The following is a 26,944-nucleotide window of genomic DNA, read 5'->3' as shown; positions in this document are numbered from 1 at the left end:
CTGATTATCACATATGAGAGTACTTTAAAATGCATGAACTCTGGAAGTGTGCTGTAGAAAAAAGTTGTGTATGAATTAAAAAACGATCATCTTCCTCCATTTCTAATAAAAATGTGGGCAACATACTAGTGGGCAGGGCAACTGACGCCTCTGATTTCACAAGTGCCATTGTTCTAAGCCTTAGGCATGAACGTTTCGAAGCACGTGTTTTAAACTTATCATCTTGATAGCTGCCTCTCGGTGCGGTGATGTAGTGGTCTCTTCTGTGCCTTTAGTGCCCCCCACCCAGTGCTTAATTTGTGCTTGCTGTTTCCGGTGCGGAGCACCGGCACTTATTTTTGAGGGCCGGTGCTTATTTTTTTGCTTCAAGCATTTACTGCGAGCAAAAGACACTTACATGCAAGACAGGGGAAGAGAAAAACTGAAAAGCGCCAGAAAGGGGAAAAACAGGACGCTCGAAGAGTGAGCTGAAGGGGCAGGGAGTGGCTGTAAATGGATTAATGAGGCCCGAGAGGGCTTCGGGATTACGTTGCCTCAGTATGCCCTGCTCACACATTTTATTTCAGCAGCCGCGTGTTTTAGAAGAGAGCTTTGAGCACGGGCACGTTTTTTTTTTTTTTTACAAATTAAGCACTGCCCCCACCCCGCTGATCGTTGTTCCCCTGTTTTATTGTTTACTACTCCCATACCTACTTCTCAGAACTTTCCAGAACTGTCCGGGAATGTTTCAGAGACTGCTGCATTCGCACCTGTGTCCCCTCTACTCATTCTAGATATTGTGTGGTTAACGCTCCAACCAGGGAGGTAGCTTAAAAGGGAGTGTGGACCCCACCATCGAACAAATACCTAGTCGGATGTTGGCCTGACAACAACCGTCGGAAAAGACGAGGAAATAGTTGGCAAGTTAATCATGCAACAAACATGCAGAAAAAAGCCGCTTCTAAGTTTAGAAACACTCTCTCTTTAACTGCAGAAGCGTTTCACCCCGGTGCGAGTCAGGGGGTCAAGGTCGGGAGGTTACGGTACCAAAGCATGGCTGACTTGTGGCCCGGTTGGCACGAGAGGGATTCCACATTTTCATCCCGACAACGCGTGTGATTCTGGCTGCATCAGGCTGCATGCATGCGTAAATAAAGCACTTGTGAGAGTGTAGTGTAAAGGCGGGGGAAGTAACACAAGCAGCTGCACACAGCTCTGTACCGCCACGTGTCCAATCAGCTCCCCCTTATCAGACTGACTGGCTTCCCGAAACCATTTCCGAGTGAAGTTCCAATTAAACTCTTCTATGCAAATCACTCGTGCTCCAGATGCCTCGGCGACAATAAACACACCCTGGTGCCGAGGATCACACGAGGGCGGTGCTGCCGGGTGAGCCGGCAGAGCAGGGCGAGAGCTCGATCCAGAGGTGGTTGGGCCCTTGGGGGGAGCTTGCAGGGGTCCCAGGGGATCGGTTAAAACAAGCATTGGCAAAGCCAATAGGTTTCGTCTATGCGAAAGCTATTGGCTTTGCCAATGTTTTTTTACATATTGCAAAGCAGTTTAGCTTCAGTGTAACATAAAAAAGAAGCGCTAAGACATGGTCAGTATTGACTGCGTCATAGTGCTTTTTCTATACTTTAAGCCGTGTTGCACAAAGCTCCACTGCTGTGCAGCTGGTAAAACAAGCATTTGCAATGCAATGGGTCTCTCGTTAGCTCGAATTAGAGCTATTAGCGTTGTAAACTGCTAACCGGAATTTCCTTGCCACATAAACTCAAAATGAACAGTTTCACATAAGCGAGCCGACGGCTGCCATAAGCGCGAAGGAGAGATACAAAAGGAAACGGAAGTTTGCTCTCAGTCAAATGTTTAGACAAAAGTGCAATTCTCCATGTAACAGGTTCAATGTCATGCAAAGAGCTTGGCTACTGGCCAGCAAAATCGCGCTGCGAAGGAACTACATTTCTCATTTTGGCTCCCACTATTCAAAATACACGTTCCGCGTTTAATCACTCACAAGCTAATGGTTGAACGACAGGGAAATCACACTTTGAAATAATGAGTTGAGTGGACAGTGGCATCTAACCTGGATGTCCCTGAAGCACTTGGAACCATGGCTTGGACCAATAGAACTATGACACAGTGGGCCCGGAATGTTTTTGTGTTAAGGGGTGGACAGGCGCCAAGCCTGGATGTATTCTAAATGGGAACACATTATGACTGCTCAGAATTAATGGTGTGATTGTAGTGCTGTTGCTGAGAGGGCGCATGTGAACCCTGAAAAGAATAAAATGGATCATGGCGGGAAATCTGGTGTACTACATATCAAAGTGGAACTGGGAGATATGGTTTGGACAAGAAAACCCAGTTTGCAAGTAAAGATGTTATATAAATAGTTGGCTCTCGACCTTTTGACTTCTGTGGACCCCCACGTTATCATTACTGGAACTTGGGGATCCCCACTCAATTATTACTGGAAGCCGGGGACCCCAGCCTAAACATTGTAGATGATTTGAACCACAAAATTACACACAGATAATACAGAAACAAGCGTTCCATCGAACACATACACAAATGATAACAAACTTTACTTAATTTACAAACAAATATAAATATAAAAAAATAAACATTTTAATTGGACGACTGGAGCTTTACTAAATTCAATTGAAGCCACACATTGTCCATACTATATTCTGTTTGACGCACCTGCGCTTCTCCCACGAATCAATCCGACAATACTAATTTCATTTTTAGCCTTCAATTTTAAATTCCTTGACATTTACAGTATGTTTTAAAACTTCAATTGTACATTTAGCCACTTGATTTGTGTACACTTTATTAGTCTCTTAATATGAATGTTCTAAGCAGTCACGGACCCCCCTCAGGAGGCTTCGCAGACCCCCCAGGGGTCTCCAGGGTACAGGTTGGGAACCACTGGTTTAGAGTATTGAAAAGCCATCTGAGAAACGTTGCAGAATAATGGGGATTTGAATTTATTGGGGAAATTTGAGTGTAAGTCACATGGGTCAAGGTGCAAAAGTAAATCATGGCGTTCAGTCCTGAGGGTCAGCGCTCAACAGTCAGCGGGACAGGCCTGTTCTTCAGAACTGCAGAGAAAAGGTTGTCTTAAGAAATGCGGGAAACACCGATGAAGACCCTTTTCGTGGGGAACATCTGTAGGAGACTGTCTTGTTCATAAACACGTTTTAAAACTCATTGTCACACCTAGTTCACCCCGCCAGAGCGGATCACCAATGTCTTCACAGTGCCTTTTATGCATGCATGTCCACCAATCTCCTGTTATATTGTGTTTAAAAACATGTTACATAGATCTGTAGCATGTTTTTGATTTAATTAATTTTGGGTCGCTTGAATATAGCGCAAACTCAATCCGAAGGTATTGGAGTGCTTTAATTGCATTTAATTGCGCACCAGTTACATTACACAGCATCACATTCATACTTAAGAACATGTTACACAGCAGGGCATGTGGTTTAAGGTTTAAAAAAGCGCTGTGACGCGGTCAATGCTGGCCGTGTCGTAGCACTTTTTAAAACATTTTAAGACACGTAGAGCACTCCAATACCTTTGGATTGAGTTCGAGCCACAGAAGGGCATAAAAGTGCCCCAAAAATGAATTAAATAAAACTTAAAGTCCTGGAATGGATAAAAGGGTATGAGGGGAGAGGGTGGGGACACCAGGAAGGAGGGTGGTAGCCAGAAGGGAATTTGCCAGATCAAAACGCGGGGGGGGGGGGGACTCTATATATAAATGCAGACGGGATGTGGGAGCAGCCATGGGGGAGGTAACCGGGGTCCTGGGGAGGCAGCTGAGATAGGGAATGCAGTGAATGTGAGGGAAAGGGGGTATAAATCACGGGCTCATTAAGTGGCCCTAAAAAAAGTAAGCAGTGCTCATGTAAAGCATGTTTGCACCAAAAAAGGTGCAGAAAGTCAACAAAAACAGACGATCACGCTTGAATAGTAGCTTCTGCTCCCAAGTGTACGTCCACTTGACAATCGAGCTGAAATCCAAATATAAAAGTAGCACAGGTTTGGTGGATAAAAAAAGGCAACAGTAAGGGGTACTTGGTCCACACTCCACAGAGTAGAAAACACCGGTAGCCTGTGAGGTCCAGCACAAGGAGCTGTGTGGAGTGAAGGGACATCGTTTTTGAAGGGTCAGAGGAATGAGTTCTGAGGAATGTAGTTGTTGAGAGGCCTGCAGAAGGCGTTGTTAAGTGTGAGGGGGAGTTTTTGAATGGTCAGAGGAAGGAGTTGTGAGGGGAGGTCGTTTTTGAAGGCCAGTGGAGGTGTTGTGAGGGGGGGGGGGGTAGTTTTGGAAGGCCAGTGGAGGTGTTGTGAGGGGAGGTAGAGGTGTTGTGAGGGGAGGTAATTTTTGAAGGCCAGTGGAGGTGTTGTGAGGGGAGGTAGTTTTTAAAGGCCAGTGGAGGTGTTGTGAGGGGAGGTAGTTTTTAAAGGCCAGTGGAGGTGTTATGAGGGGGGGGGTAGTTTTGGAAGGCCAGTGGAGGTGTTGTGAGGGGAGTTAGAGGTGTTGTGAGGGGAGGTAATTTTTGAAGGCCAGTGGAGGTGTTGTGAGGGGAGGTAGTTTTTAAAGGCCAGTGAAGGTGTTGTGAGGGGAGGTAGTTTTTAAAGGCCAGTGGAGGTGTTGTGAGGGGGGGGTAGTTTTGGAAGGCCAGTGGAGGTGTTGTGAGGGGAGGTAGAGGTGTTGTGAGGGGAGGTAATTTTTGAAGGCCAGTGGAGGTGTTGTGAGGGGAGGTAGTTTTTGAAGGCCAGTGGAGGTGTTGTGAGGGGAGGTAGTTTTTAAAGGCCAGTGGAGGTGTTGTGAGGGGTGGGGGGTAGTTTTGGAAGGCCAGTGGAGGTGTTGTGAGGGGAGGTAAAGGTGTTGTGAGGGGAGGTAATTTTTGAAGGCCAGTGGAGGTGTTGTGAGGGGAGGTCGTTTTTGAAGGCCAGTGGAGGTGATGTGAGGGGAAGTCGTTTTGGAAAGCTTGTGGAGGTGTTCTGAGGAGAGGTAGTTTTTGAAGACCAGTGGATGTGTTGTGAGGGGATATAGTTTTTGAAGGCCAGTAGAGGTGCTGTGAGGGGAGGTAATTTTTTAAAGGCCAATGGATGTGTTGTGAGGGGAGGTAGTTTTTGAAGGCCAGTGGAGGTGCTGTGAGGGGAGGTAGTTTTTGAAGGCCAGTGGAGGTGCTGTGAGGGGAGGTAGTTTTTGAAGGCCAGTAGAGGTGCTATGAGGGGAGGTAGTTTTTTTTGGAGGCCAATGGAGGTGTTGTGAGGGGAGGTAGTTTTTGAAGGCCAGTGGAGGTGCTGTGAGGGGAGGTAGTTTTTTTTGGAGGCCATTGGAGGTGTTGTGAGGGGAGGTAGTTTTTGAAGGCCAGTGGAGGTGTTGTGAGGGGAGGTAGTTTTGGAAGGCTAGTGGAGGTGTTGTGAGGGGAGGTAGAGGTGTTGTGAGGAGAGGTAGTTTTTGAAGGCCAGTGGAGGTGTTGTGAGGGGAGGTAGTTTTTGAAGGCCAGTGCAGGTGTTGTGAGGGGAGGTAGTTTTGGAAGGCTAGTGGAGGTGTTGTGAGGGGAGGTAGGGGTGTTGTGAGGAGAGGTAGTTTTTGAAGGCCAGTGGAGGTGTTGTGAGGGGAGGTGGCTTTGGAAAACTTGTGGAGGTGTTCTGAGGGGAGGTCGTTTTTGAAGGCCAGTGGAGGTGTTGTGAGGGGAGGTAGTTTCTGAAGGCCAGTGGAGGTGTTGTGAGGGGAGGTAGTTTTTGAAGGCCAGTGGAGGTGTTGTGAGGGGGGGGTAGTTTTTGAAGGCCAGTGGAGGTGTTGTGAGTGGAGGTAGTTTCGGAAAGCTTGTGGAGGTGTTCTGAGGGGAGGTAGTTTTTGAAGGCCAGTGGAGGTGTTGTGAGGGGAGGTAGTTACTGAAGGCCAGTGGGGGTCCTTTGAGGGGAGCCCGTTTTTGAAGGACCAGCGGAGGGGGTTGTGAAGTGTGAAGGTTAATGGAATGAAGGCATCCAAACAGGGGGGCGAGGAAGTGTCAGCAGAAGAAGGAATGCAAATCTCTGGCCAGGGACTATTGGCTGGTTCACCGGGAGGAGTGGCCCAGGTGAGAGGGTGTTTGCCAGTAGGCTGCTTCTTCCTCCTGACACGTTACCTTATTTGCATTCCTACCTCCATAAACCCTCTGGTTCCCTCTCACTGCCACACACTGAGGTGGAGGCAGCACAGAAGGTGACGCAACGCTTGCTGCGACAGCGCCAGTCTGGAGGTAATGGGCTACAGTGCGGGAGGGAGGTTCAAGGATCCTTTTTGCTATTGATACCTTGATATTGACTCTGTGCTACTGCAGATCAAAGTTCAAAACTTTAATATCTTTTAATATACCATGGAACCTCGTGGGTACATAGATACTGTGCATCTATTTTTCAAGGCATCTCTGGGTTGAAGGTTAAGCCGACCTAGGATGCATCTTTTGGGAGTGAGCTGCTACCCAGAAGCACTCGCCTCCATATGCAAATGGGCAACTTTGGTGAAATTCTTGCCCTGCAGAAGACCGTCACAGGTAATTTGGGACTAATAGGTGGAATATGGCAGATAGAGTAGACGGCATGTTCAGCACAGTTTATTGTTCACAAGCGCGTTCGAGGTAACTTGAAGTCAGTGGGAGAAATGTGGACGTTTATGCCTAGGAGTTGAAAAAAATGGTTTATGTAAACATCCACCTACCTACTGGTGTTGGCATCAGGGCCTGAACCGGTGCAGACACTTCCGACATTTGGAAAACGCTTGTATTTCTGGATGCTTCCTGCCAACCAGGGCGTTTGTTTACTAAAGGTTGCACTGGTCTAACATAGCTCACTGAAGCTTCCCTGGTCGATATGCAAGCACCCATGCAAAAGCTGAGCAAACAAGGGACCACTTTCTGCAGCTCCCGGATGTCACATGATGGGAGATAAAGGGAGCTGCAATAATCTATTATGACTGCTCTGACTTTGAGAATAAAGGGGCATCTTTATTAATATTTCACAAAACAGAGTGCAGCAATTTTATGTGCTGCAGTATGGGAGAGGCAGAGAGCAGGACTGCGCCATGCCTACTAAGATATAGCGCTGGTGCTCATATCCAAGCACTGGTGCACAAACAGGCAGCTCAGTTGCATGTAGACACCCGGGGCAGATTTATAGAAAGTGGCATTTCACCCAGTAGAGCGCCACTTTTCTTGCACCCCTTAGCTCCCCCCTAACGCCACCACTAGAGTCAAAATCTTTAGAGCTAGTTCGGTACTTTGCAGGACTACCTTCAAAAATGTTGACGCAAATCCTGTAAGGCGCCCAGAGGCCCATTGAATACAATGGAAGCTTTCTTTTAATCATTGCTCTGAGCAGGTGTTAAAAATCCTGGAAAAAAGTTTTTTTGTGCAATTTTTTCGGCCCCCCTAACAGGGGACCAACCCCCCCTTGCATACATTATGCCTGACGCAGGTATAATATGGCACAAGGGGTTTCAAAGTGGCGCAATGCATGCATTGTGACACTTTGCAAATATGGTGCAGTGTTTTTGTCCTTCCAACTCCACATTAACGTAAAACAATTACGCTAACGTAGCATTGGAATGGTGATAGGCCCTCTTAAATATGGGCCCTGGTTTTGCCTCATTAATTAGTTGTAGCCAGCTTTAGTTGCTTTCAATTGCAGATGTTTACCTGGCACACTTTACCCAACACTCATTTGAATTAACTAAAATATGTTTACCTTAATATATTTGGTAACACTCTGGGAGACTTTATGAGCACCCATTGCAGCCAAGTATCTCCATGCCATGTGAGCCTGCTCTGGCTTTTTCTCCCAGAAGCATACAGCATTCTGGGACACATAGTTTTGCATGTATCACTGGAATGATAGCTCAAAATTATGAGTATGCAAAGTTCTGTTTGCTTATCAGCCAGGATTTGCTAAAAGTGCCCCACTTGAAATGGGCCCGGTTGGCAGCTATTAACCTCACCTGTGAAAAAGTACCACATAAAGTATAACTCTACAAACAGTGTTTTAAGTTTGTCAAGGTTATCAGTGAAATAATAATAGCAGTAGCGTGTCAAAAATGATGGCACATTGGGAATCTTTCCCCAGCCTGCACACCTCCTGTGTCTTCTAAGCCTTCCTTGGGCACAACATCAGCCCGTAGTTACCTGGGAGTGGCAAACACACTCAACTGTCAAATGCTATGGCTTGGGGGCTTTGGGTCAGATTTACAAGAAAGTGCCACAGTGGTGCTGTGCTAAAATTGGCACCCCTGCATCACTTTAGAAATGCAGAGATGCACAGTATAACAAGAATATAGTGCACCCATGTGTTTCCCCGTGCGCTGGGACTAAATTAGCTGCCGGGAGCCAATGCAGCCACCCTTGGGCCATGGTGCAAGGATGGCTACGTTGTGGGGGAAATTGTTTTTGTGCAGGAAGGGACGCAGAGAAAGGTTAAAAAACGAGGCGCATTTCTCCTTGTTGCGCCATGCTAACACCACCCCTGGGGTGGTGTTACATTTTGTCACTGCCTCAAACTTATAAAATCTCTTAAATCTGGGGCAGCGTCAAAAGGCAATGGGTGTTGCTGTGGAATGCCCATAGCAACACCCATTGCACGCCCCTTCCACACAACGTGCTGCATGTGAAGAGGACGTATTTAGAAGGTGGTGTTAAGCCACAAAAAGTGGTTTAATGCCGGATTGTAAATATGGCGCAGTGCACACCATAACCAGAACATCATGAAAAGTGGAGCGCCAGTAGCACTTGTAAATATAGTCTCCTTTGTCCCTCTTCTCGCTCCAGGCTCCAGCAAAGTGTATCAAGCACCAATGTTTCAAGGCCCATATTTATGGGATTTTGGCACAGGGCAGCGCAGCAAATCACCCTGCTGAGCTGCCATGCATCAAATGGAAATGGCAGGAATGTGTGGTATCGATGGCAATTGGCACATTCCTGTACTTTCCCCCCGTAGTTTCCCCCTGTGCTGGTGCTGTTTTAGCTGCCTAGCACCGACACAGGCATTCTTGCACCATAGTACAATGGTGTCTGCATTGTAGGCAGGATTGTTTTTGTTCAAAAAAGCATTCCTGGGAGGCTTTTTAATAAAGATGTTTCTCTTCTTTGCACCTCCCCAGGGGAGGTGTATGGTTTTGGAGCATTCCCAGGGTTTACAAGCTCTAGGAAATCTGGGGTGCTTCAAAATCCATGGGTGTTGCCTGGAAGCACCATCACAACATCCATGGAATGCTTCCCTGGCACAGAGTAATGCAACTGAGCGATTTGCGCTCCCTTTCCTTACTTCATATCTATAAAGCCTTACAAAGCCCTGCACAGTGGCTTTGCGTTGCCTCATAGATATGAGTTCAAGGTTTGCACCACCATTGTGTCACAAAAAGTGATGCAACAACTGCGCAAGGGACTCATCGATATGCGCCTACGTGAACATTCTTTCATTTCCTGCTGAGCTCTGGAAGTATTTGTCTGCAGGACTAGGGATCTGGAAAAGCTGGACTCATCTCTCTAGCAGCCTGAGATTGTGGGTGGAGGGGGCAAACATTCTTCCATGAGGGTAGCGGCCCTGGAGGCTCATTTCCTTGTGCACCCTTGAACTTGCCCACCTCCAGTGTGGAATGATCCTTCTCAAAGCAAGAGGCACAGCCAGTCCTGCTTCCCTGTCTTGCATAGTAAACTCAGGGGCATATTTAGACTCCGTTTGCTCCGAATTTGCGTCGTTTTTTTCGACGCAAATTTGACGCAAAACTAACTCCATATTTATACTTTGGCGTTAGACGCGTCTAGCGCCAAAGTTCATGGAGTTAGCGTCATTTTTTGGCGTGAACACCTTCCTTGCGTAAATGATATGCAAGGTAGGCGTTCCCGTCTAAAAAATCGACTCCGAGGCATGTGCTTGGGATTTATACTCCCAGGCAAAAATCACGCCCGGGAGTGGGCGGGTCTAAAAAACCTGCTTTAGCGCCGGATTTTAACACCTGGGTCAGGGCAGGCGTTAAGGGACCTGTGGGCTCAGAATGAGCCCAGAGGTGCCCTCCCCTGCCCCCAGGGACACCCCCTGCCACCCTTGCCCACCCCAGGAGGACACCCAAGGATGGAGGGACCCACCCCAGGGACATTAAGGTAAGTTCAGGTAAGTATTTTTTTAAAAAAAAAATTGTGGCATAGGGGGGCCTGATTTGTGCCTCCCTGCATGCCACTATGCCCAATGACCATGCCCAGGGGACAGAAGTCCCCTGGGCATGGCCATTGGGCAAGGGGGCATGACTCCTGTCTTTGCTAAGACAGGAGTCATTTCAATGGGGGTTGGGAGTGAAAAAAAAATGGCGCAAATCGGGATGAGGCGATTTTTTTGCCTCAGCCTGACTTGCACCATTTCTGGACGCCCATACGCCATTTTCCCCCTACGCCGGCGCTGCCTGGTGTACGTGTTTTTTTTTAATGCACACCAGACAGCGCTGGCGGCTAACGCCGGCTAACGTCATTCAATAAATAGGGCGCCCGCATGGCGCTTCAAAATGGCGTTAGCCTGCGCTAATTTTTTTGACGCAAAACTGCGTTGGCGCAGTTTTGTGTCAAAAAGTATAAATATGGGCCTCAATGTTTTTGAGCAGTTCCCTCTCAGGGAGTCCACGTGCATGGCTCTAATCCACTGAGGGGGCATGGGGAGTGAGAATCCCACATGGGAGGTTCATGTGAGATTCATAAACTGTGACAACATTTTAAAATGGAAGTTAGCCATGATAAACAATATAAGTTTTATGCTGATCTTGATTGTGATGGTAATTTTCTTTCAGTTTTCTGCAGAAATCTGTGATCTGTTGGACCCTGAGATTTGTCATGAATCCAATGATGCTCCGCTCCTTCGCAGTCCTCATCATCGCAGGTGAGAATCTGTGAATGCAAGGTCCTTCATCCGGAGACCCATTGAAAGACCAAATCTAGATGAATCAATTTTTAGGAACGTACTCCTCAACAGGATTTGATGTCAGCGGATTCAGTATTAAGATCCTAGTACTAACAATAATGTGTATATTTATTTCTTGATTAATTAGAAAGTAACCATATGATCTGCGTTATTGAGGAGTATTTTACATTTCACAAGAGTCCATCCTCCTAGAACAATGTACAGAGAGTTTTCCGTAATATAATTTTTCCATTAAAGGGGAATTTCATCTGTTATCTGTGTGCCAGAATTAGCCAAAGTAGTAGGGATCTGTACCACAGTTTTCAGTTATTGTCTCAGAATTTCATCAAAATATTACCATGTCAGAAACATCCACTCTAGTTTATACACTGTGCCTACATAAGCTAAAACCTGGTAGACTTATACATCTTGTGTTGGGCCTGTAGCCATCATACAAGGTAGAGTTGGAGGGAATGTCCTGTTACTGTGTGAAGATGTTTCAGGACCACCTGCATCTCTCTTTTTGACACCCTAGTGGCCCGATTCATCAAGATTTTCCATCACTACTTATGTCTTACTCCCCTCTGAGATATGAATTATTCCAAAATTTACAAATAACTTTCTGTCAGTGAGGGTGCTTTCTCCAGGCCTAAGAGTGACCTACCCATGATTTTCCAGGAGTGATACATTCATCCTGACAGAAAACACATTTTCTGACATGTGTCCATGAGTAAAGATCTCTTACTTATCGAAGGTCATGAGTGAGTCACATGTGAGTCTGCAGTAAGACACTACTAACAACAAGAAATAATTTGTGTAGCAAGAAGTATGTATTTGCCAGAAAGGTCTATCACCAAATTATTGTGAAATATTGAGCCAGTTCTGCAGAACGTTCTCCTTCTTTGTCAGAATAATGCACAACTGCATCAAAACTAGCCATAATTATGGCGTAATGTGGCGTTGTGTTGACGGATCTGTCCTTAAATATCTTGCCACAGCTCCAGAATATATGCCACAACTCTTAACACTGCAGGTTGGCACATAAACACTATAACTAATCTACTCTGTTCAGATGGGGTGCCACACCTGCATCAAAATAGCCCATTTGTTTTCCATAGCCGCATTACAATGTGCACTTATTGTGGCACTGTGCGACAAATGAAGTATTATTCTGTGAAAAGTGGGTCAGAGCTCTGCACCACTGGGCTTGAATACTCCACAATCTGTGGCAGATGAAAGCTTCCACACCTTACCTTAGGACTCCCAGCTCAGATGGAGGCATTATGCATTTCCTTGGTGTTAGGGGACCACCTTGGTAATCCCAAGCAACAGCTGGGTAAGAACAGGGCCTTCAAACAAATATGAACTCCTCCTTATTAGAAATAGGAACTCAGAAATGTGAGAGAAAATGAACAAAGTGAGAAAGAGAAGACGTTTGTGACCTCTCTTTCACACATTGAGGGGTCAAATACTGATGATGGTATTAGCCCTGAAGTTTGAGAAGTTTGTGTCCAGGATTCCCGGTTTGTAACCTCCCCCCTTATATTTCCACTTCCTGGTCTTTAGTTGGATGTGGTTCCTGCCTCGGTTGTCTTGGAGTGACTTGCTTGTTTTTTGTTCTAGGAACCTTTGTGTGTTTTTGTGACCCAACACTGGCTCCTGTGACTGTGGAAAGCAGAAGCTTCAGAGGGATGGTTCGGGAGACCTTCTTAACAGGCGTCGGTGCCCTAGAGAATCTGGCAGAGAGCCTGCTCAGCGCTAACATCACTGGTAGGATATACAGGAGGATTCAGTCTCACATAGGTGAGGCCCACACCAACCTTCGGAAGGCAGAGGGGATGGCCCTCAACAAAGAGACTGAGCTGCGAGCCCAACGCGCCACACTCATGACGGAACTCCGAAGGCTAGCGGAGCAGCAGCATGCCCTGCAGCTGCAGGTCAATGGGACGAGTACTGAGCTGGACATTCTGAGGGACCTGAGGAACAGGAGCCGCATTGAGCTGCAAAGAGGGAAGCAGAACCTGGAGTATTCAAAGGCGGATCTGGAAAAGATGAAAAAAGAGAAAGCTGCCCTAGAAGCTGACAGAGATAAGGGCAAAGGTATCTTTGCTTCCACCAGCAAGGTTGTAGGTAAGTGTACCTCCTTCCAAACAGGTATCTGTAGATTTCAATGAAGTAACATGGTAGGCCCATCAGTGGAGATCTTAACACTTCTACCTAATGATTGACATGGCTTAGATCCACACAGGAATATAGGGGGTCATTCTGACCCGGGCGGGCGGTGGTCGCCGCCCGCCTGGCGGGAACCGCCAAATGGCCGCCCCGCGGTCAAAAGACCGCGGAGGCCATTCTGACTTTCCCGCTGGGTCGGCGGGCGCCTGCCAAGGGAGCGCCCGCCGGCCCAGCGGGAAAGACCCTGCAACACAGAAGCCGGCTCCGAATGGAGCCGGCGGTGTTGCAGGGGTGCGACGGGTGCAGTTGCACCCGTCGCGATTTTCACTGTCTGCTATGCAGACAGTGAAAATCATGCTGGGGCCCTGTTAGGGGGCCCCTGCACTGCCCATGCCAGAAACAGGCTGGCGGGAAGGGGGTCGGAATCTCCATGGCGGCGCTGCAAGCAGCGCCGCCATGGAGGTTCAGCCCAGCCAGGGGTAATCCGGTGGGAAACCGCCGGATCCCCTTTTCTGACCGCGGCTTTACCGCCGCGGTCAGAATGGGCTGGAAAACACCGCCAGCCTGTTGCCGGTGCTTTCCGTCATTCACGGCCCTGGCTGGTTTTACCGCCAGGGTCGGAATGACCCCCATAGTGTGCTTTGGCACGAAGTGTCTCCTAAGGGGGCCGAACATTGGCCAATAACCAATGTGTCTGGTAAGGAATCCCCACTGTAAATGATGTCTTGAATACGTGTTGTCATATGGCCTTAGTTCAAGTCGTGTTATGTTGGCTCATTCCTACAACATGAACATGCCATTGGTATCATGAGTCACCTCGCCATAAAATTGATCCACACTGAGATGCTTAAATGGGTTCTTATTTCAGGGTCAATGATATCTTTAAGAGTTCAAATTGCATTCACATAGTATTTATTGCTCCCACATCCATCCATAATGACCATGTATATTGTGTCAGACCTTAACCCAAAGCACCTATGAGCACTTCATATTCAATCATGTGGTAACCCCAAAGCACTTTATACGGGTCCTTGACAACACACAATGCTGCCAGAGTTTTTACTTCGATTTGCATGAGAAACTATCCTACTAAACTTAATCCAGCCATAGTTTACAATTCATATTATATAATATTTCAACCGTGCAGCACTTAATATTGCCATAGTTCGCTCTGCATACTGCATGGGAAGGTACTCTACAGCACTGCCAGAGTTTAGACTTCATATTACATCACAGAGTAAACCTACGACACCTAATACTGGCAGAGCTAACACGTCATATTGCTCAGAAGGAGCCCAACAGCACTTAATACTGACCAGAGTTTACATTTCATATAATATCACACAGTAACTGTATTACAGTTTATACAAAGGTTACATTTCATCATGCATGACAATGCACCTACACAGTGTATGTATATGTCATCTTGCATCACAAAGTAACCACCAAGCAAGTTTACATTTATCCTCACAACAAGTTTGTATTACATCTTTCATCACAAGGTAACCCTATAGCATGCATACATTACACCTTTCACCACAAGGTAACCACACACCAAGTTTTCATTTAATCTTTCATCACAAAATAACTCCTTAGCATGTGTGCATTTCATCTTCTATCACAAGGTAAAAACAGAGCAAGTTTATATTTCATCTTGTATCACAAGGTACACACTCAGCATATTTACAAGTCATCTTTCATTACAAGGTAATCACACAGCAAGTTTACATTTAATCTTCTATCACAAGCTAACGACACAGCAAGTTTACATTTAATTTTCTATCACAAGATAACCTCCCAGCAAGATTATATTACATCTTTATCACAAGGTAACCACACAGCAAGTTTACATTGAATCTTGTATCACATGGTAACAAGACAAGTTTTAATTCAATCTTTCATCACAAGGTAACCTGACAGCAAGATTACATTACATCTTTCATCACAAGGTAACCACAGAGCAAGTTTGCATTACATTTTGTTTCGGAAGGTAACCAAACAGCAACATTACATTACATCTTTTATCACAAGGTGTCCAAACAGTGAGTTTACATTTTATCTTTCATCACAAGGTCACTACACAGCAAGTTCACAATTTTAGCTTTCATCACAAAGAAACCACACAGCAAGTTTACATTTCATCTTTCATTACAAGGTAACCACACATCATGTATACATTTCATCTTTCATCACAAGGTAACCACACATCATGTATACATTTCATCTTGTATCACAAGTAACCACACATCATGTATACATTTCAACTTGCATCACAAGGTAACCACACATCATGTATACATTTCATTTTGCACCACAAGGTAACCACACATCATATATACATTTCACAAGGTAACCACACATCATGTATACATTTCATCTTGTATCACAAGTAACCACACATCATGTATACATTTCATCTTGTATCACAAGGTACACCATCAGCATATTTACAAGTTATCTTTCATTACAAGGTAACCACACATCATGTATGTATTTCATCTTGCATCACAAGGTAACCACACATCATGTGTACATTTCATCATACATCACAAGGTAACCACACATCATGTATACATTTCATCTTGTATCACAAGTAACCACACATCATGTATACATTTCATCTTGTATCACAAGGTACACCGTCAGCATATTTACAAGTTATCTTTCATCACAAGGTAACCACACATCATGTATACATTTCATCTTGCTTCACAAGGTAACCACACATCATGTATACATTTCATCATGCATCACAAGGTCACTACACAGCAAGTTCACAATTTTAGCTTTCATCACAAAGAAACCACACAGCAAGTTGACATTTAATCTTTCATCACAATGTAACCACACATCATGTATACATTTCATCTTGCATCACAAGGTAACCACACATCATGTATACATCTCATCTTGTATCACAAGTAACCACACATCATGTATACATTTCATCTTGTATCACAAGGTACACCATCAGCATATTTACAAGTTATCTTTCATCACAAGGTAACCACACATCATGTATATATTTCATCTTGCATCACAAGGTAACCACACATCATGTGTACATTTCATCATACATCACAAGGTAACCACACATCATGTATACATTTCATCTTGTATCACAAGTAACCACACATCATGTATACATTTCATCTTGTATCACAAGGTACACCGTCAGCATATTTACAAGTTATCTTTCATCACAAGGTAACCACACATCATGTATACATTTCATCTTGCTTCACAAGGTAACCACACATCATGTATACATTTCATCATGCATCACAAGGTCACTACACAGCAAGTTCACAATTTTAGCTTTCATCACAAAGAAACCACACAGCAAGTTGACATTTAATCTTTCATCACAATGTAACCACACATCATGTATACATTTCATCTTGCATCACAAGGTAACCACACATCATGTATACATCTCATCTTGTATCACAAGTAACCACACATCATGTATACATTTCATCTTGTATCACAAGGTACACCATCAGCATATTTACAAGTTATCTTTCATCACAAGGTAACCACACATCATGTATATATTTCATCTTGCATCACAAGGTAACCACACATCATGTGTACATTTCATCATACATCACAAGGTAACCACACATCATGTATACATTTCATCTTGTATCACAAGGTAACCACACATCATGTATACATTTCATCATACATCACAAGGTAACCACACATCATGTATACATTTCATCTTGCATCACAAGGTAACCACACATCATGTGTACATTTCATCATACATCACAAGGTAACCACACATCATGTATACATTTCATCTTGTATCACAAGTAACCACACATCATGTATACATTTCATCTTGTATCACAAGGTACACCGTCAGCATATTTACAAGTTATCTTTCATCACAAGGTAACCACACATCATGTATACATTTCATCTTGCTTCACAAGGTAACCACACATCATGTATACATTTCATCATGCATCACAAGGTCACTACACAGCAAGTTCACAATTTTAGCTTTCATCACAAAGAAACCACACAGCAAGTTGACATTTAATCTTTCATCACAATGTAACCACACATCATGTATACATTTCATCTTGCATCACAAGGTAACCACACATCATGTATACATCTCATCTTGTATCACAAGTAACCACACATCATGTATACATTTCATCTTGTATCACAAGGTACACCATCAGCATATTTACAAGTTATCTTTCATCACAAGGTAACCACACATCATGTATATATTTCATCTTGCATCACAAGGTAACCACACATCATGTGTACATTTCATCATACATCACAAGGTAACCACACATCATGTATACATTTCATCTTGTATCACAAGGTAACCACACATCATGTATACATTTCATCATACATCACAAGGTAAGCACACATCATGTATACATTTCATCTTGTATCACAAGTAACCACACGTCATGTATACATTTCATCTTGCATCACACGATAACCACACATCATGTGTACATTTCATCATACATCACAAGGTAACCACACATGATGTATACATTTCATCATGCATCACAAGGTCACTACACAGCAAGTTCACAATTTTAGCTTTCATCACAAAGAAACCACACAGCAAGTTGACATTTAATCTTTCATCACAATGTAACCACACATCATGTATACATTTCATCTTGCATCACAAGGTAACCACACATCATGTATACATTTCATCTTGTATCACAAGTAACCACACATCATGTATACATTTCATCTTGTATCACAAGGTACACCATCAGCATATTTACAAGTTATCTTTCATTACAAGGTAACCACACATCATGTATGTATTTCATCTTGCATCACAAGGTAACCACACATCATGTGTACATTTCATCATACATCACAAGGTAACCACACATCATGTATACATTTCATCTTGTATCACAAGTAACCACACATCATGTATACATTTCATCTTGTATCACAAGGTACACCGTCAGCATATTTACAAGTTATCTTTCATCACAAGGTAACCACACATCATGTATACATTTCATCTTGCTTCACAAGGTAACCACACATCATGTATACATTTCATCATGCATCACAAGGTCACTACACAGCAAGTTCACAATTTTAGCTTTCATCACAAAGAAACCACACAGCAAGTTGACATTTAATCTTTCATCACAATGTAACCACACATCATGTATACATTTCATCTTGCATCACAAGGTAACCACACATCATGTATACATCTCATCTTGTATCACAAGTAACCACACATCATGTATACATTTCATCTTGTATCACAAGGTACACCATCAGCATATTTACAAGTTATCTTTCATCACAAGGTAACCACACATCATGTATATATTTCATCTTGCATCACAAGGTAACCACACATCATGTGTACATTTCATCATACATCACAAGGTAACCACACATCATGTATACATTTCATCTTGTATCACAAGTAACCACACATCATGTATACATTTCATCTTGTATCACAAGGTACACCGTCAGCATATTTACAAGTTATCTTTCATCACAAGGTAACCACACATCATGTATACATTTCATCTTGCTTCACAAGGTAACCACACATCATGTATACATTTCATCATGCATCACAAGGTCACTACACAGCAAGTTCACAATTTTAGCTTTCATCACAAAGAAACCACACAGCAAGTTGACATTTAATCTTTCATCACAATGTAACCACACATCATGTATACATTTCATCTTGCATCACAAGGTAACCACACATCATGTATACATCTCATCTTGTATCACAAGTAACCACACATCATGTATACATTTCATCTTGTATCACAAGGTACACCATCAGCATATTTACAAGTTATCTTTCATCACAAGGTAACCACACATCATGTATATATTTCATCTTGCATCACAAGGTAACCACACATCATGTGTACATTTCATCATACATCACAAGGTAACCACACATCATGTATACATTTCATCTTGTATCACAAGGTAACCACACATCATGTATACATTTCATCATACATCACAAGGTAACCACACATCATGTATACATTTCATCTTGCATCACAAGGTAACCACACATCATGTGTACATTTCATCATACATCACAAGGTAACCACACATCATGTATACATTTCATCTTGTATCACAAGTAACCACACATCATGTATACATTTCATCTTGTATCACAAGGTACACCGTCAGCATATTTACAAGTTATCTTTCATCACAAGGTAACCACACATCATGTATACATTTCATCTTGCTTCACAAGGTAACCACACATCATGTATACATTTCATCATGCATCACAAGGTCACTACACAGCAAGTTCACAATTTTAGCTTTCATCACAAAGAAACCACACAGCAAGTTGACATTTAATCTTTTATCACAATGTAACCACACATCATGTATACATTTCATCTTGCATCACAAGGTAACCACACATCATGTATACATCTCATCTTGTATCACAAGTAACCACACATCATGTATACATTTCATCTTGTATCACAAGGTACACCATCAGCATATTTACAAGTTATCTTTCATCACAAGGTAACCACACATCATGTATATATTTCATCTTGCATCACAAGGTAACCACACATCATGTGTACATTTCATCATACATCACAAGGTAACCACACATCATGTATACATTTCATCTTGTATCACAAGGTAACCACACATCATGTATACATTTCATCATACATCACAAGGTAACCACACATCATGTATACATTTCATCTTGTATCACAAGTAACCACACGTCATGTATACATTTCATCTTGCATCACACGATAACCACACATCATGTGAACATTTCATCATACATCACAAGGTAACCACACATGATGTATACATTTCATCATGCATCACAAGGTCACTACACAGCAAGTTCACAATTTTAGCTTTCATCACAAAGAAACCACACAGCAAGTTGACATTTAATCTTTCATCACAATGTAACCACACATCATGTATACATTTCATCTTGCATCACAAGGTAACCACACATCATGTATACATCTCATCTTGTATCACAAGTAACCACACATCATGTATACATTTCATCTTGTATCACAAGGTACACCATCAGCATATTTACAAGTTATCTTTCATCACAAGGTAACCACACATCATGTATATATTTCATCTTGCATCACAAGGTAACCACACATCATGTGTACATTTCATCATACATCACAAGGTAACCACACATCATGTATACATTTCATCTTGTATCACAAGGTAACCACACATCATGTATACATTATATCATACATCACAAGATAACCACACATCATGTATACATTTCATCTTGTATCACAAGTAACCACACGTCATGTATACATTTCATCTTGCATCACACGATAACCACACATCATGTATACATTTCATCATACATCACAAGGTAACCACACATGATGTATACATTTCATCATGCATCACAGAGAAAACACACAGCAAGTTTACATTTCATCTCTCATCATGAAGTAAGCACAGAGTACATTTTCATTTCATCTTTCCTCAAAAGGTAGCCACCACAAGTTTTCATTTCCTCTTGTATCACAAGGCAATCACACATCACATGGTGCTAACAGTGTTTCATCTTCAACCAGAGTTTATATTTGATAGTATATAACACAGTAACATTGTTGCCATTTATCTGTCCAGAGATTGCATTTCATCATGCATCACAAGGTGCCCACACAACACGTATACATTTCATCATGCATCACAAGGTGCCCACACAACACGTATACATTTCATCATGCATCACAAGGTGCCCACACAACACGTATACATTTCATCATGCATCACAAGGTGCCCACACAACACGTATACATTTCCTCTTGCACCACAAAGTATTTAGCAAACAGTTTACATTTCATATTTGCTCACTAGATAACCCCACAGCAAATTTACATATCATCTTGTACCTCAAGGTAACCTCACAGCAGGTCAACATTTCATCTTTGCTCACAAGGTAACAACTTCATTTTCATCACTATGTGACCGCACAGCAAGTTTACATTTCATGTTTCATCACAAGTTAAACGAATAGCATGTGTAAATTCCATCTGACATCACAAGGTAACTACACAGCATGTGGGCATTTCATCTTTTATCGCAAGGTAACCATACTGCAGGTTACATTTCATCTTGTATCACAAGTAACCACACGTCATGTATACATTTCATCTTGTATCACAAGTAACCACACGTCATGTATACATTTCATCTTGTATCACAAGGTACACCGTAAGCATATTTACAAGTTATCTTTCATCACAAGGTAACCACACATCATGTATATATTTCATCTTGTATCACAAGGTACACCGTAAGCATATTTACAAGTTATCTTTCATCACAAGGTAACCACACATCATGTATACATTTCATCTTTTATCGCAAGGTAACCACACATCATGTGTACATTTCATCTTTTATCGCAAGGTAACCATACTGCAGGTTACATTTCATCTGGCATCACCAGGTAACCACACAGCAAGCTTGCATTTTATCTTGCATTACAAGATAACCACACCGCAAGTTTGCATTTCATCTTGTATCACAAAGTAAGCACAGAACAATTTTAAATTTTACCTTGTATAACAAGGTAAGGTAACCTCACAACAAGTTTACATTTCATCTTGTATCACACTGTAACCCCATATCGCATGGCGCTACCAGAGTTTCAACTCTAACTTGCCACAAGAAAAAACTTTTCTCATGCAAGTTGAAGTTTAAACTCATGTTTATCTGAAGGTATCGTAAGCCCAAAATACAGCCTGAATTTACAGTTCAATTCCTAAACAGGTACCCTACGCCCAGAGATTACACATCGGATTAGATGACAAGGTCCCTCCTTTAAACTATAGATTTCCAAGCATTGCACTTTTAATTGCATCATGCAGCATTTAAATGCACCTTTATAGCCACTTAAGATTGTGTCTCTCATGAAGCAACACCTAGAATGTATTAAATCGAACTTTTACTTAGTAGTATTAGAAGGATGCATACCTTCTAGTTCAAGTTATCATTTGCTACTCGTCTGATTCGGCCTGAAGTTTATACCACTGCACTTCATCAGACCAGGACCAACACTTACTGTTCTACTAGATGGTTACTCTAGGAACTTCTTTTTAAGAAAATACACTTTTTATTCTATCAGATGGTTAACTACCAGCAGTAAATGCCCCAATGCTATGCATCTAGGACTTATGGCCAGATGTACTAACCTATTTTGCAGTCACAGATGTTCCAATTTGCAAAAAATATGCATGTGCAATATCAAAATAGGTTTAGGCCCAGATTTATACTTTTTGCCGCAATACTGCGCAAACCCAGTTTTGTGGCAAAAAGCATAACGCCTGCTTGCACAATTCCACAGCGCCAGCCGGGTGCCATATTAAAGGAAGGGGGCAAGCCGGCGCTAAACTTGGGCTAACGTCTATAAAAAAAGCTAGCCGGGTGGGAGTGGTGGTAGGGAAGGAGGGGGTTGTGTGTCAAAAAATGATGCTAGCCTAGTTAGAGGCAAAAAATGTATCTAACCAGACTAGCGCCAATTCCTGGTGCACAACCACAGAAAACATGACTCCTGTCTAAGGAACGACAGGAGTCATGCCCACCACCCCAACGGCCAGCACAGAGGACAAGTGTCCCCTGGGCATAGCCATTGCTCCCTGTGCCATGCAGGGGGCCCCAAGTTAGGGCCCCCAATGGCACTTTAAAAAAAAAAAAAAGAAACACTTACCAATACTTACCCTACTGTCCCTCTGGTGGGGCTGGGAGTTTCCTGGGGTTGGGGAGGGCACCTGTGGATCCATTCCATGGTGTTTAATCATTGAAATGGGTCCACAGTTCCCCTAATGCCTGGTCTGGTCCAGGCATTAAATAATGGTGCAAAGTAACCTTAGCACCATTATTTAGCCCATCCTCTCACCCATGCGTCATTTTAGCACAGGGGGTAAATATGGGGCTATGGGGATAGCACAATTTTTTAGATGGGAACACCTACCTTGCATCTCATTGACACTAGGTAGGCGCACGCCTCCCAAAAATTGTGCAAACTCATATATTTTGACATTAGACGTGCCTAATGTCATAATATAAATATGGAGTTAGGTTTGCGCTGAATTTGCATTTAAAAAAATGACGCAAGTTCAGCGCAAAAGGAGTATAAATATGGGCCTTAGTCTGTAAAGTTTCACTGACTTGTACAATGAGATTGCAAATGGGCATACATTTGAAAGGGATGTGTTTAGGTGTCTCTTCCAAACTGCAAGTTGATACTATGTGTAAACATGATGTGTGATCAGTATTCTGCTACAAAGCTTTGCAAATTTTGCTAACTCCCAAGTTTGGGTGGTAACACATTGGACCTCTTCCTCTCTGTGAATTGTGAAAAAAGTTTCTGTTGGGGTAAGGGAAGAGAATGGTCCTGGGGACCACTGCCAGCTCTCAGAGACACTTTAAAAAAAAAAAAAAAAAAAAAGCATTAATTTATTGAAAAGCTGCCTGTTTCCTTTAAAGGAAATTGGCTGGTTTATGAAAAAAAAGACTTCATATAAAACATTCACAGATTTTGTGGCCTGCTGACCCTTGCAGGTTATCATCTCTGTGATTGTGGACAATCACCTGTATGATTTTCTCATAAGTAAACTGTGTAATGTCTTTCTCTTGCAGGTCTTAGTATGATTACTGCCAGCCTGGAGGCCCTGGAATTAGCCCAGAAGAAAGCTGATGAGGCCAACAGAAGTGTTCATGCCCAGGTAGCCACCATAGATACCTATTCTGCAAAGGTGAAAAGCTGCAAGACGAAAATCAGAGACATCCAGGTGAACATCTCCAATATCCAGGGAAAAATGAACACAATAGAAGCAAAAATAGCTCAGGAAAATAATTTCCTGAAGAAGTTGACAGATTTTCAGCTTCCAGTAGGGCAGTGCAGAGCATTTCTATCAGTGATGGTTGGAAAAAACCGTACAGAGAATGTGCGCGCCACTCTTAGCGCCATGGTAGATGTCCTGCTCCCAACCTTTGCCGACATGACACACTTTGTGAGTCCTTTGATTGGAAATAATGATCAGTTCAAAAAGATCCTATCTTCTCGCCTAGGTGTCATCACTGAAAAGATGAACCAAGCCAATGGGCAGTTCAAGAATATGTCTTTGTCAACGCAGGCAGATGACATTCGTGACTTCCTGTAGATTGTGCAGGGAACTGCCATCTACTCCTTGAGATCATGCAATGCTTTCAATAATTATTAGCACGTTAAATAAATCAGCCCTTTCTCTATTCTCTGATATGAGTGAATATTATTTTTGTTAGATGTACCTGGTTGTGGATGGAGATATTTTAGTAGCATACACAATGATCTACCTCCATCATAGCCTCAGCCTGGACTCTACATTAGTTCTTCATTTCCTGTCCTCTATGTCACTCCACTTCCCCTCTGGTCTTTCCTTACCATCCTTTGAAATATTGCCTCTGGCCCCTTGGCTTCACATTTATGCTAAGAGCTGTTCTTCTCCCATAACCCCAGCCCATCTTTGCTCCTTCTCCTTTAATTTCTAAATCTGTTTTCTTTTTCTTTATCAGATTGTCTTCCTCTCACCTTTTCGCTTCAAAGCTGCAATGTCTAATGTCAGACTGAGACTTCTCAAATGCTGTCACTTGCACACATCAATGCCTGCCCTTTGCCCCTCTTTGTTGACTTGTATTTACCTGTCTCCACAAGCACTATCTGACCCTGTCTTTGCAGACCTCTGTCTTCAGGACTTTATTCAGTTGTACACCCCCATAATTCAACTACCTGTTGCTGCTTCCATGGCAATCAAACACATAGGACCTGATTATAACTTCGGCGGATGGCATTACTCCATCCCAAATGTGATGGATATCCCGCCCGCCGTATTATGAGTTCCATCAGCTATAATGGACTTGTAATTTGGCTGTCACATTTGGGACAGAGTAATCCCCTCCGCCGAAGTTGTAATCAGGCCCATAATGCCTCAATGTGGCAGAGTAGTCAATGCCCCTCCCAAACTATGTTGTCTCCCACACCTCCCAAGACTAATAGTACACCATGACCCCTAGTGCAACCCAAAACCCACTGTGTGAATTGTCATCTTTCAGTTTACTCCCTGTGTTCTGCTGTCTGGAAACAATAAAGTTATCTATAACAAAATAGTCTGATTTGTGTGTTTATGTCAAATCTCTATTTTTATTTTGGTATTTTTTGTATTGTAGATGTACAGCAGTCTTGATTCCTTGACCATCCCAATATTAAATGTACATTCCATAGATCACTTGAGTTCACACTTCCAGGAAACTTAAATACTGAGATACCCTGGTGCTAGAGAAGATGGGTAAACATAGCTGATATAGTTTTGGTAGCTACAGGTCGGAAAAGAGCCATGTTGTGTGCTCACAGTGAAAATGAAGATAACAGGGCATTGCCTCAAATCAAAGAGGATAGAATTCCATACTTCTGTCTTTCGGTAGGAAAAGGATTCATCCCTTCATCTAATTTTGTGGATTCTAGGTATCCCGGAAGATGTACTTATGCAGATGTAAGTGAACTCTTTGGTGTGGATCTATAAAAATGAGATTGGCACCCGAACCTGAAACAGCTTAATGACGGACAGAAACTATTATGAATTTGACATCAGTGTAGTGATTGAAAATAAGCAGAATTATCCTCTCGTCTGAGAAGAGCTAGTATGAGCAATTGGAGTGTTAGTTGAGGGGTGGGAGCCCACCTCAATTAATAGTCACATTCCTTTCCATGCCTGTGGAAGCTTATTGTGTCCCGGTAGATCAAACAGGAGGAGAAACAACTGACCCTCGGCGACACTTCTGGGCTCCTGAGTTCAAGGGAAGCAGGTCCTGTCTTACTTCAAGTTGTCCAAACAGCAGTCTTTCTTCTGATTCTCCACAGGTCCAGGAATGTTCTGAAGAGTGGTTTGAGGGGTCCATGTTTATGTATAGTGCAAGGCCTATTTGTGGAAGGCAAGCCTTGGTCTACCCCTAGACCAGTTATGATTGGTTACGCTACCTCCACTGGGTTTGACACTAGCCTGACTAAAGAGGCAAAGGGTAGGCAGATCTAGGTGTGAGCCTCACCTGCTAGTGACCATGTAGGCATCCTTTGTAGCTCAGGAAGGGGCTGGGTACCGCCCCATGCCACCCTGTCAAGGAGGAAGTACCCCTGCCCACTCACTGGGCCAGTTGTCCATTGCCTGGGAGCAATATACATCTCACCTCAGAAGAGCCATCAGGTGACGGCTGAACACTGGCAGAAAAGCCTTTTTGTTTAGGCCTAGAAAATAAAAACTTTCTAAAAATGCCATTTGCACAATAGTAATATAAAATCTGGTTTGCCCATTAAGTTGGATTTTAATTTACTATTAAAATGATTCCTTAAATCACTTTTTTAGCAAATTCCAAACTGAATTTAGCACTTATTAGTTGGTATAGTGTAAACCAGTGTCAACCTATTGGAGAACCAGCCTTGTCGTAGAGAGAAAGCACTTTGGATGTTTTACACTGCAAGGACATGTAATAGAGTAAATATACATGTCCTAATGTTTAATACATGCACTCTGTCATATGGGATTTTAAGCTCTTCCTTAATGATGACTAATAAGTATTAAAAAGGAATGTTGAGGCCTGGCAAAATCTTTATTTTGCCAGGTCAAAAAGGCTGTTAACATATGTCATTTATGTGTATACCAGTTTTAACATGTTTAAAAGGGATATCACAAGTACCATACAACTGGAAGGGCACACTTCTAACACCTACGGTAAGAGGCAATGCTGAATGTTG

At 42.9% G+C, this 26,944-nt stretch overlaps 1 protein-coding gene across 1 annotated transcript in view; it reads left to right on the top strand.

The window, feature by feature from the left end:
- The window catches only part of LOC138251534 (uncharacterized), a 68,586-nt gene extending 43,283 nt beyond the window's left edge, over positions 1-25,303 (top strand). Inside the window, exons 2-4 of the mRNA XM_069205657.1 lie at positions 10,814-10,902; positions 12,547-13,053; positions 23,800-25,303. Of these exons, the coding sequence (XP_069061758.1) occupies positions 10,814-10,902; positions 12,547-13,053; positions 23,800-24,323 (1,120 nt within the window). The 3' untranslated portion in view covers positions 24,324-25,303. The remainder of the gene's footprint in view (positions 1-10,813; positions 10,903-12,546; positions 13,054-23,799) is intronic.
- The last annotated feature ends 1,641 nt before the right edge of the window (positions 25,304-26,944 follow it).

This window comes from Pleurodeles waltl, chromosome 1_2 (assembly GCF_031143425.1).
Source record: "Pleurodeles waltl isolate 20211129_DDA chromosome 1_2, aPleWal1.hap1.20221129, whole genome shotgun sequence".
In the NCBI taxonomy this organism is placed as follows: Eukaryota; Metazoa; Chordata; class Amphibia; order Caudata; family Salamandridae; genus Pleurodeles; species Pleurodeles waltl.
The sequence above is the reverse complement of the archived record's forward strand: the minus strand, read 5'-3'. Positions and strand labels throughout refer to the sequence as shown.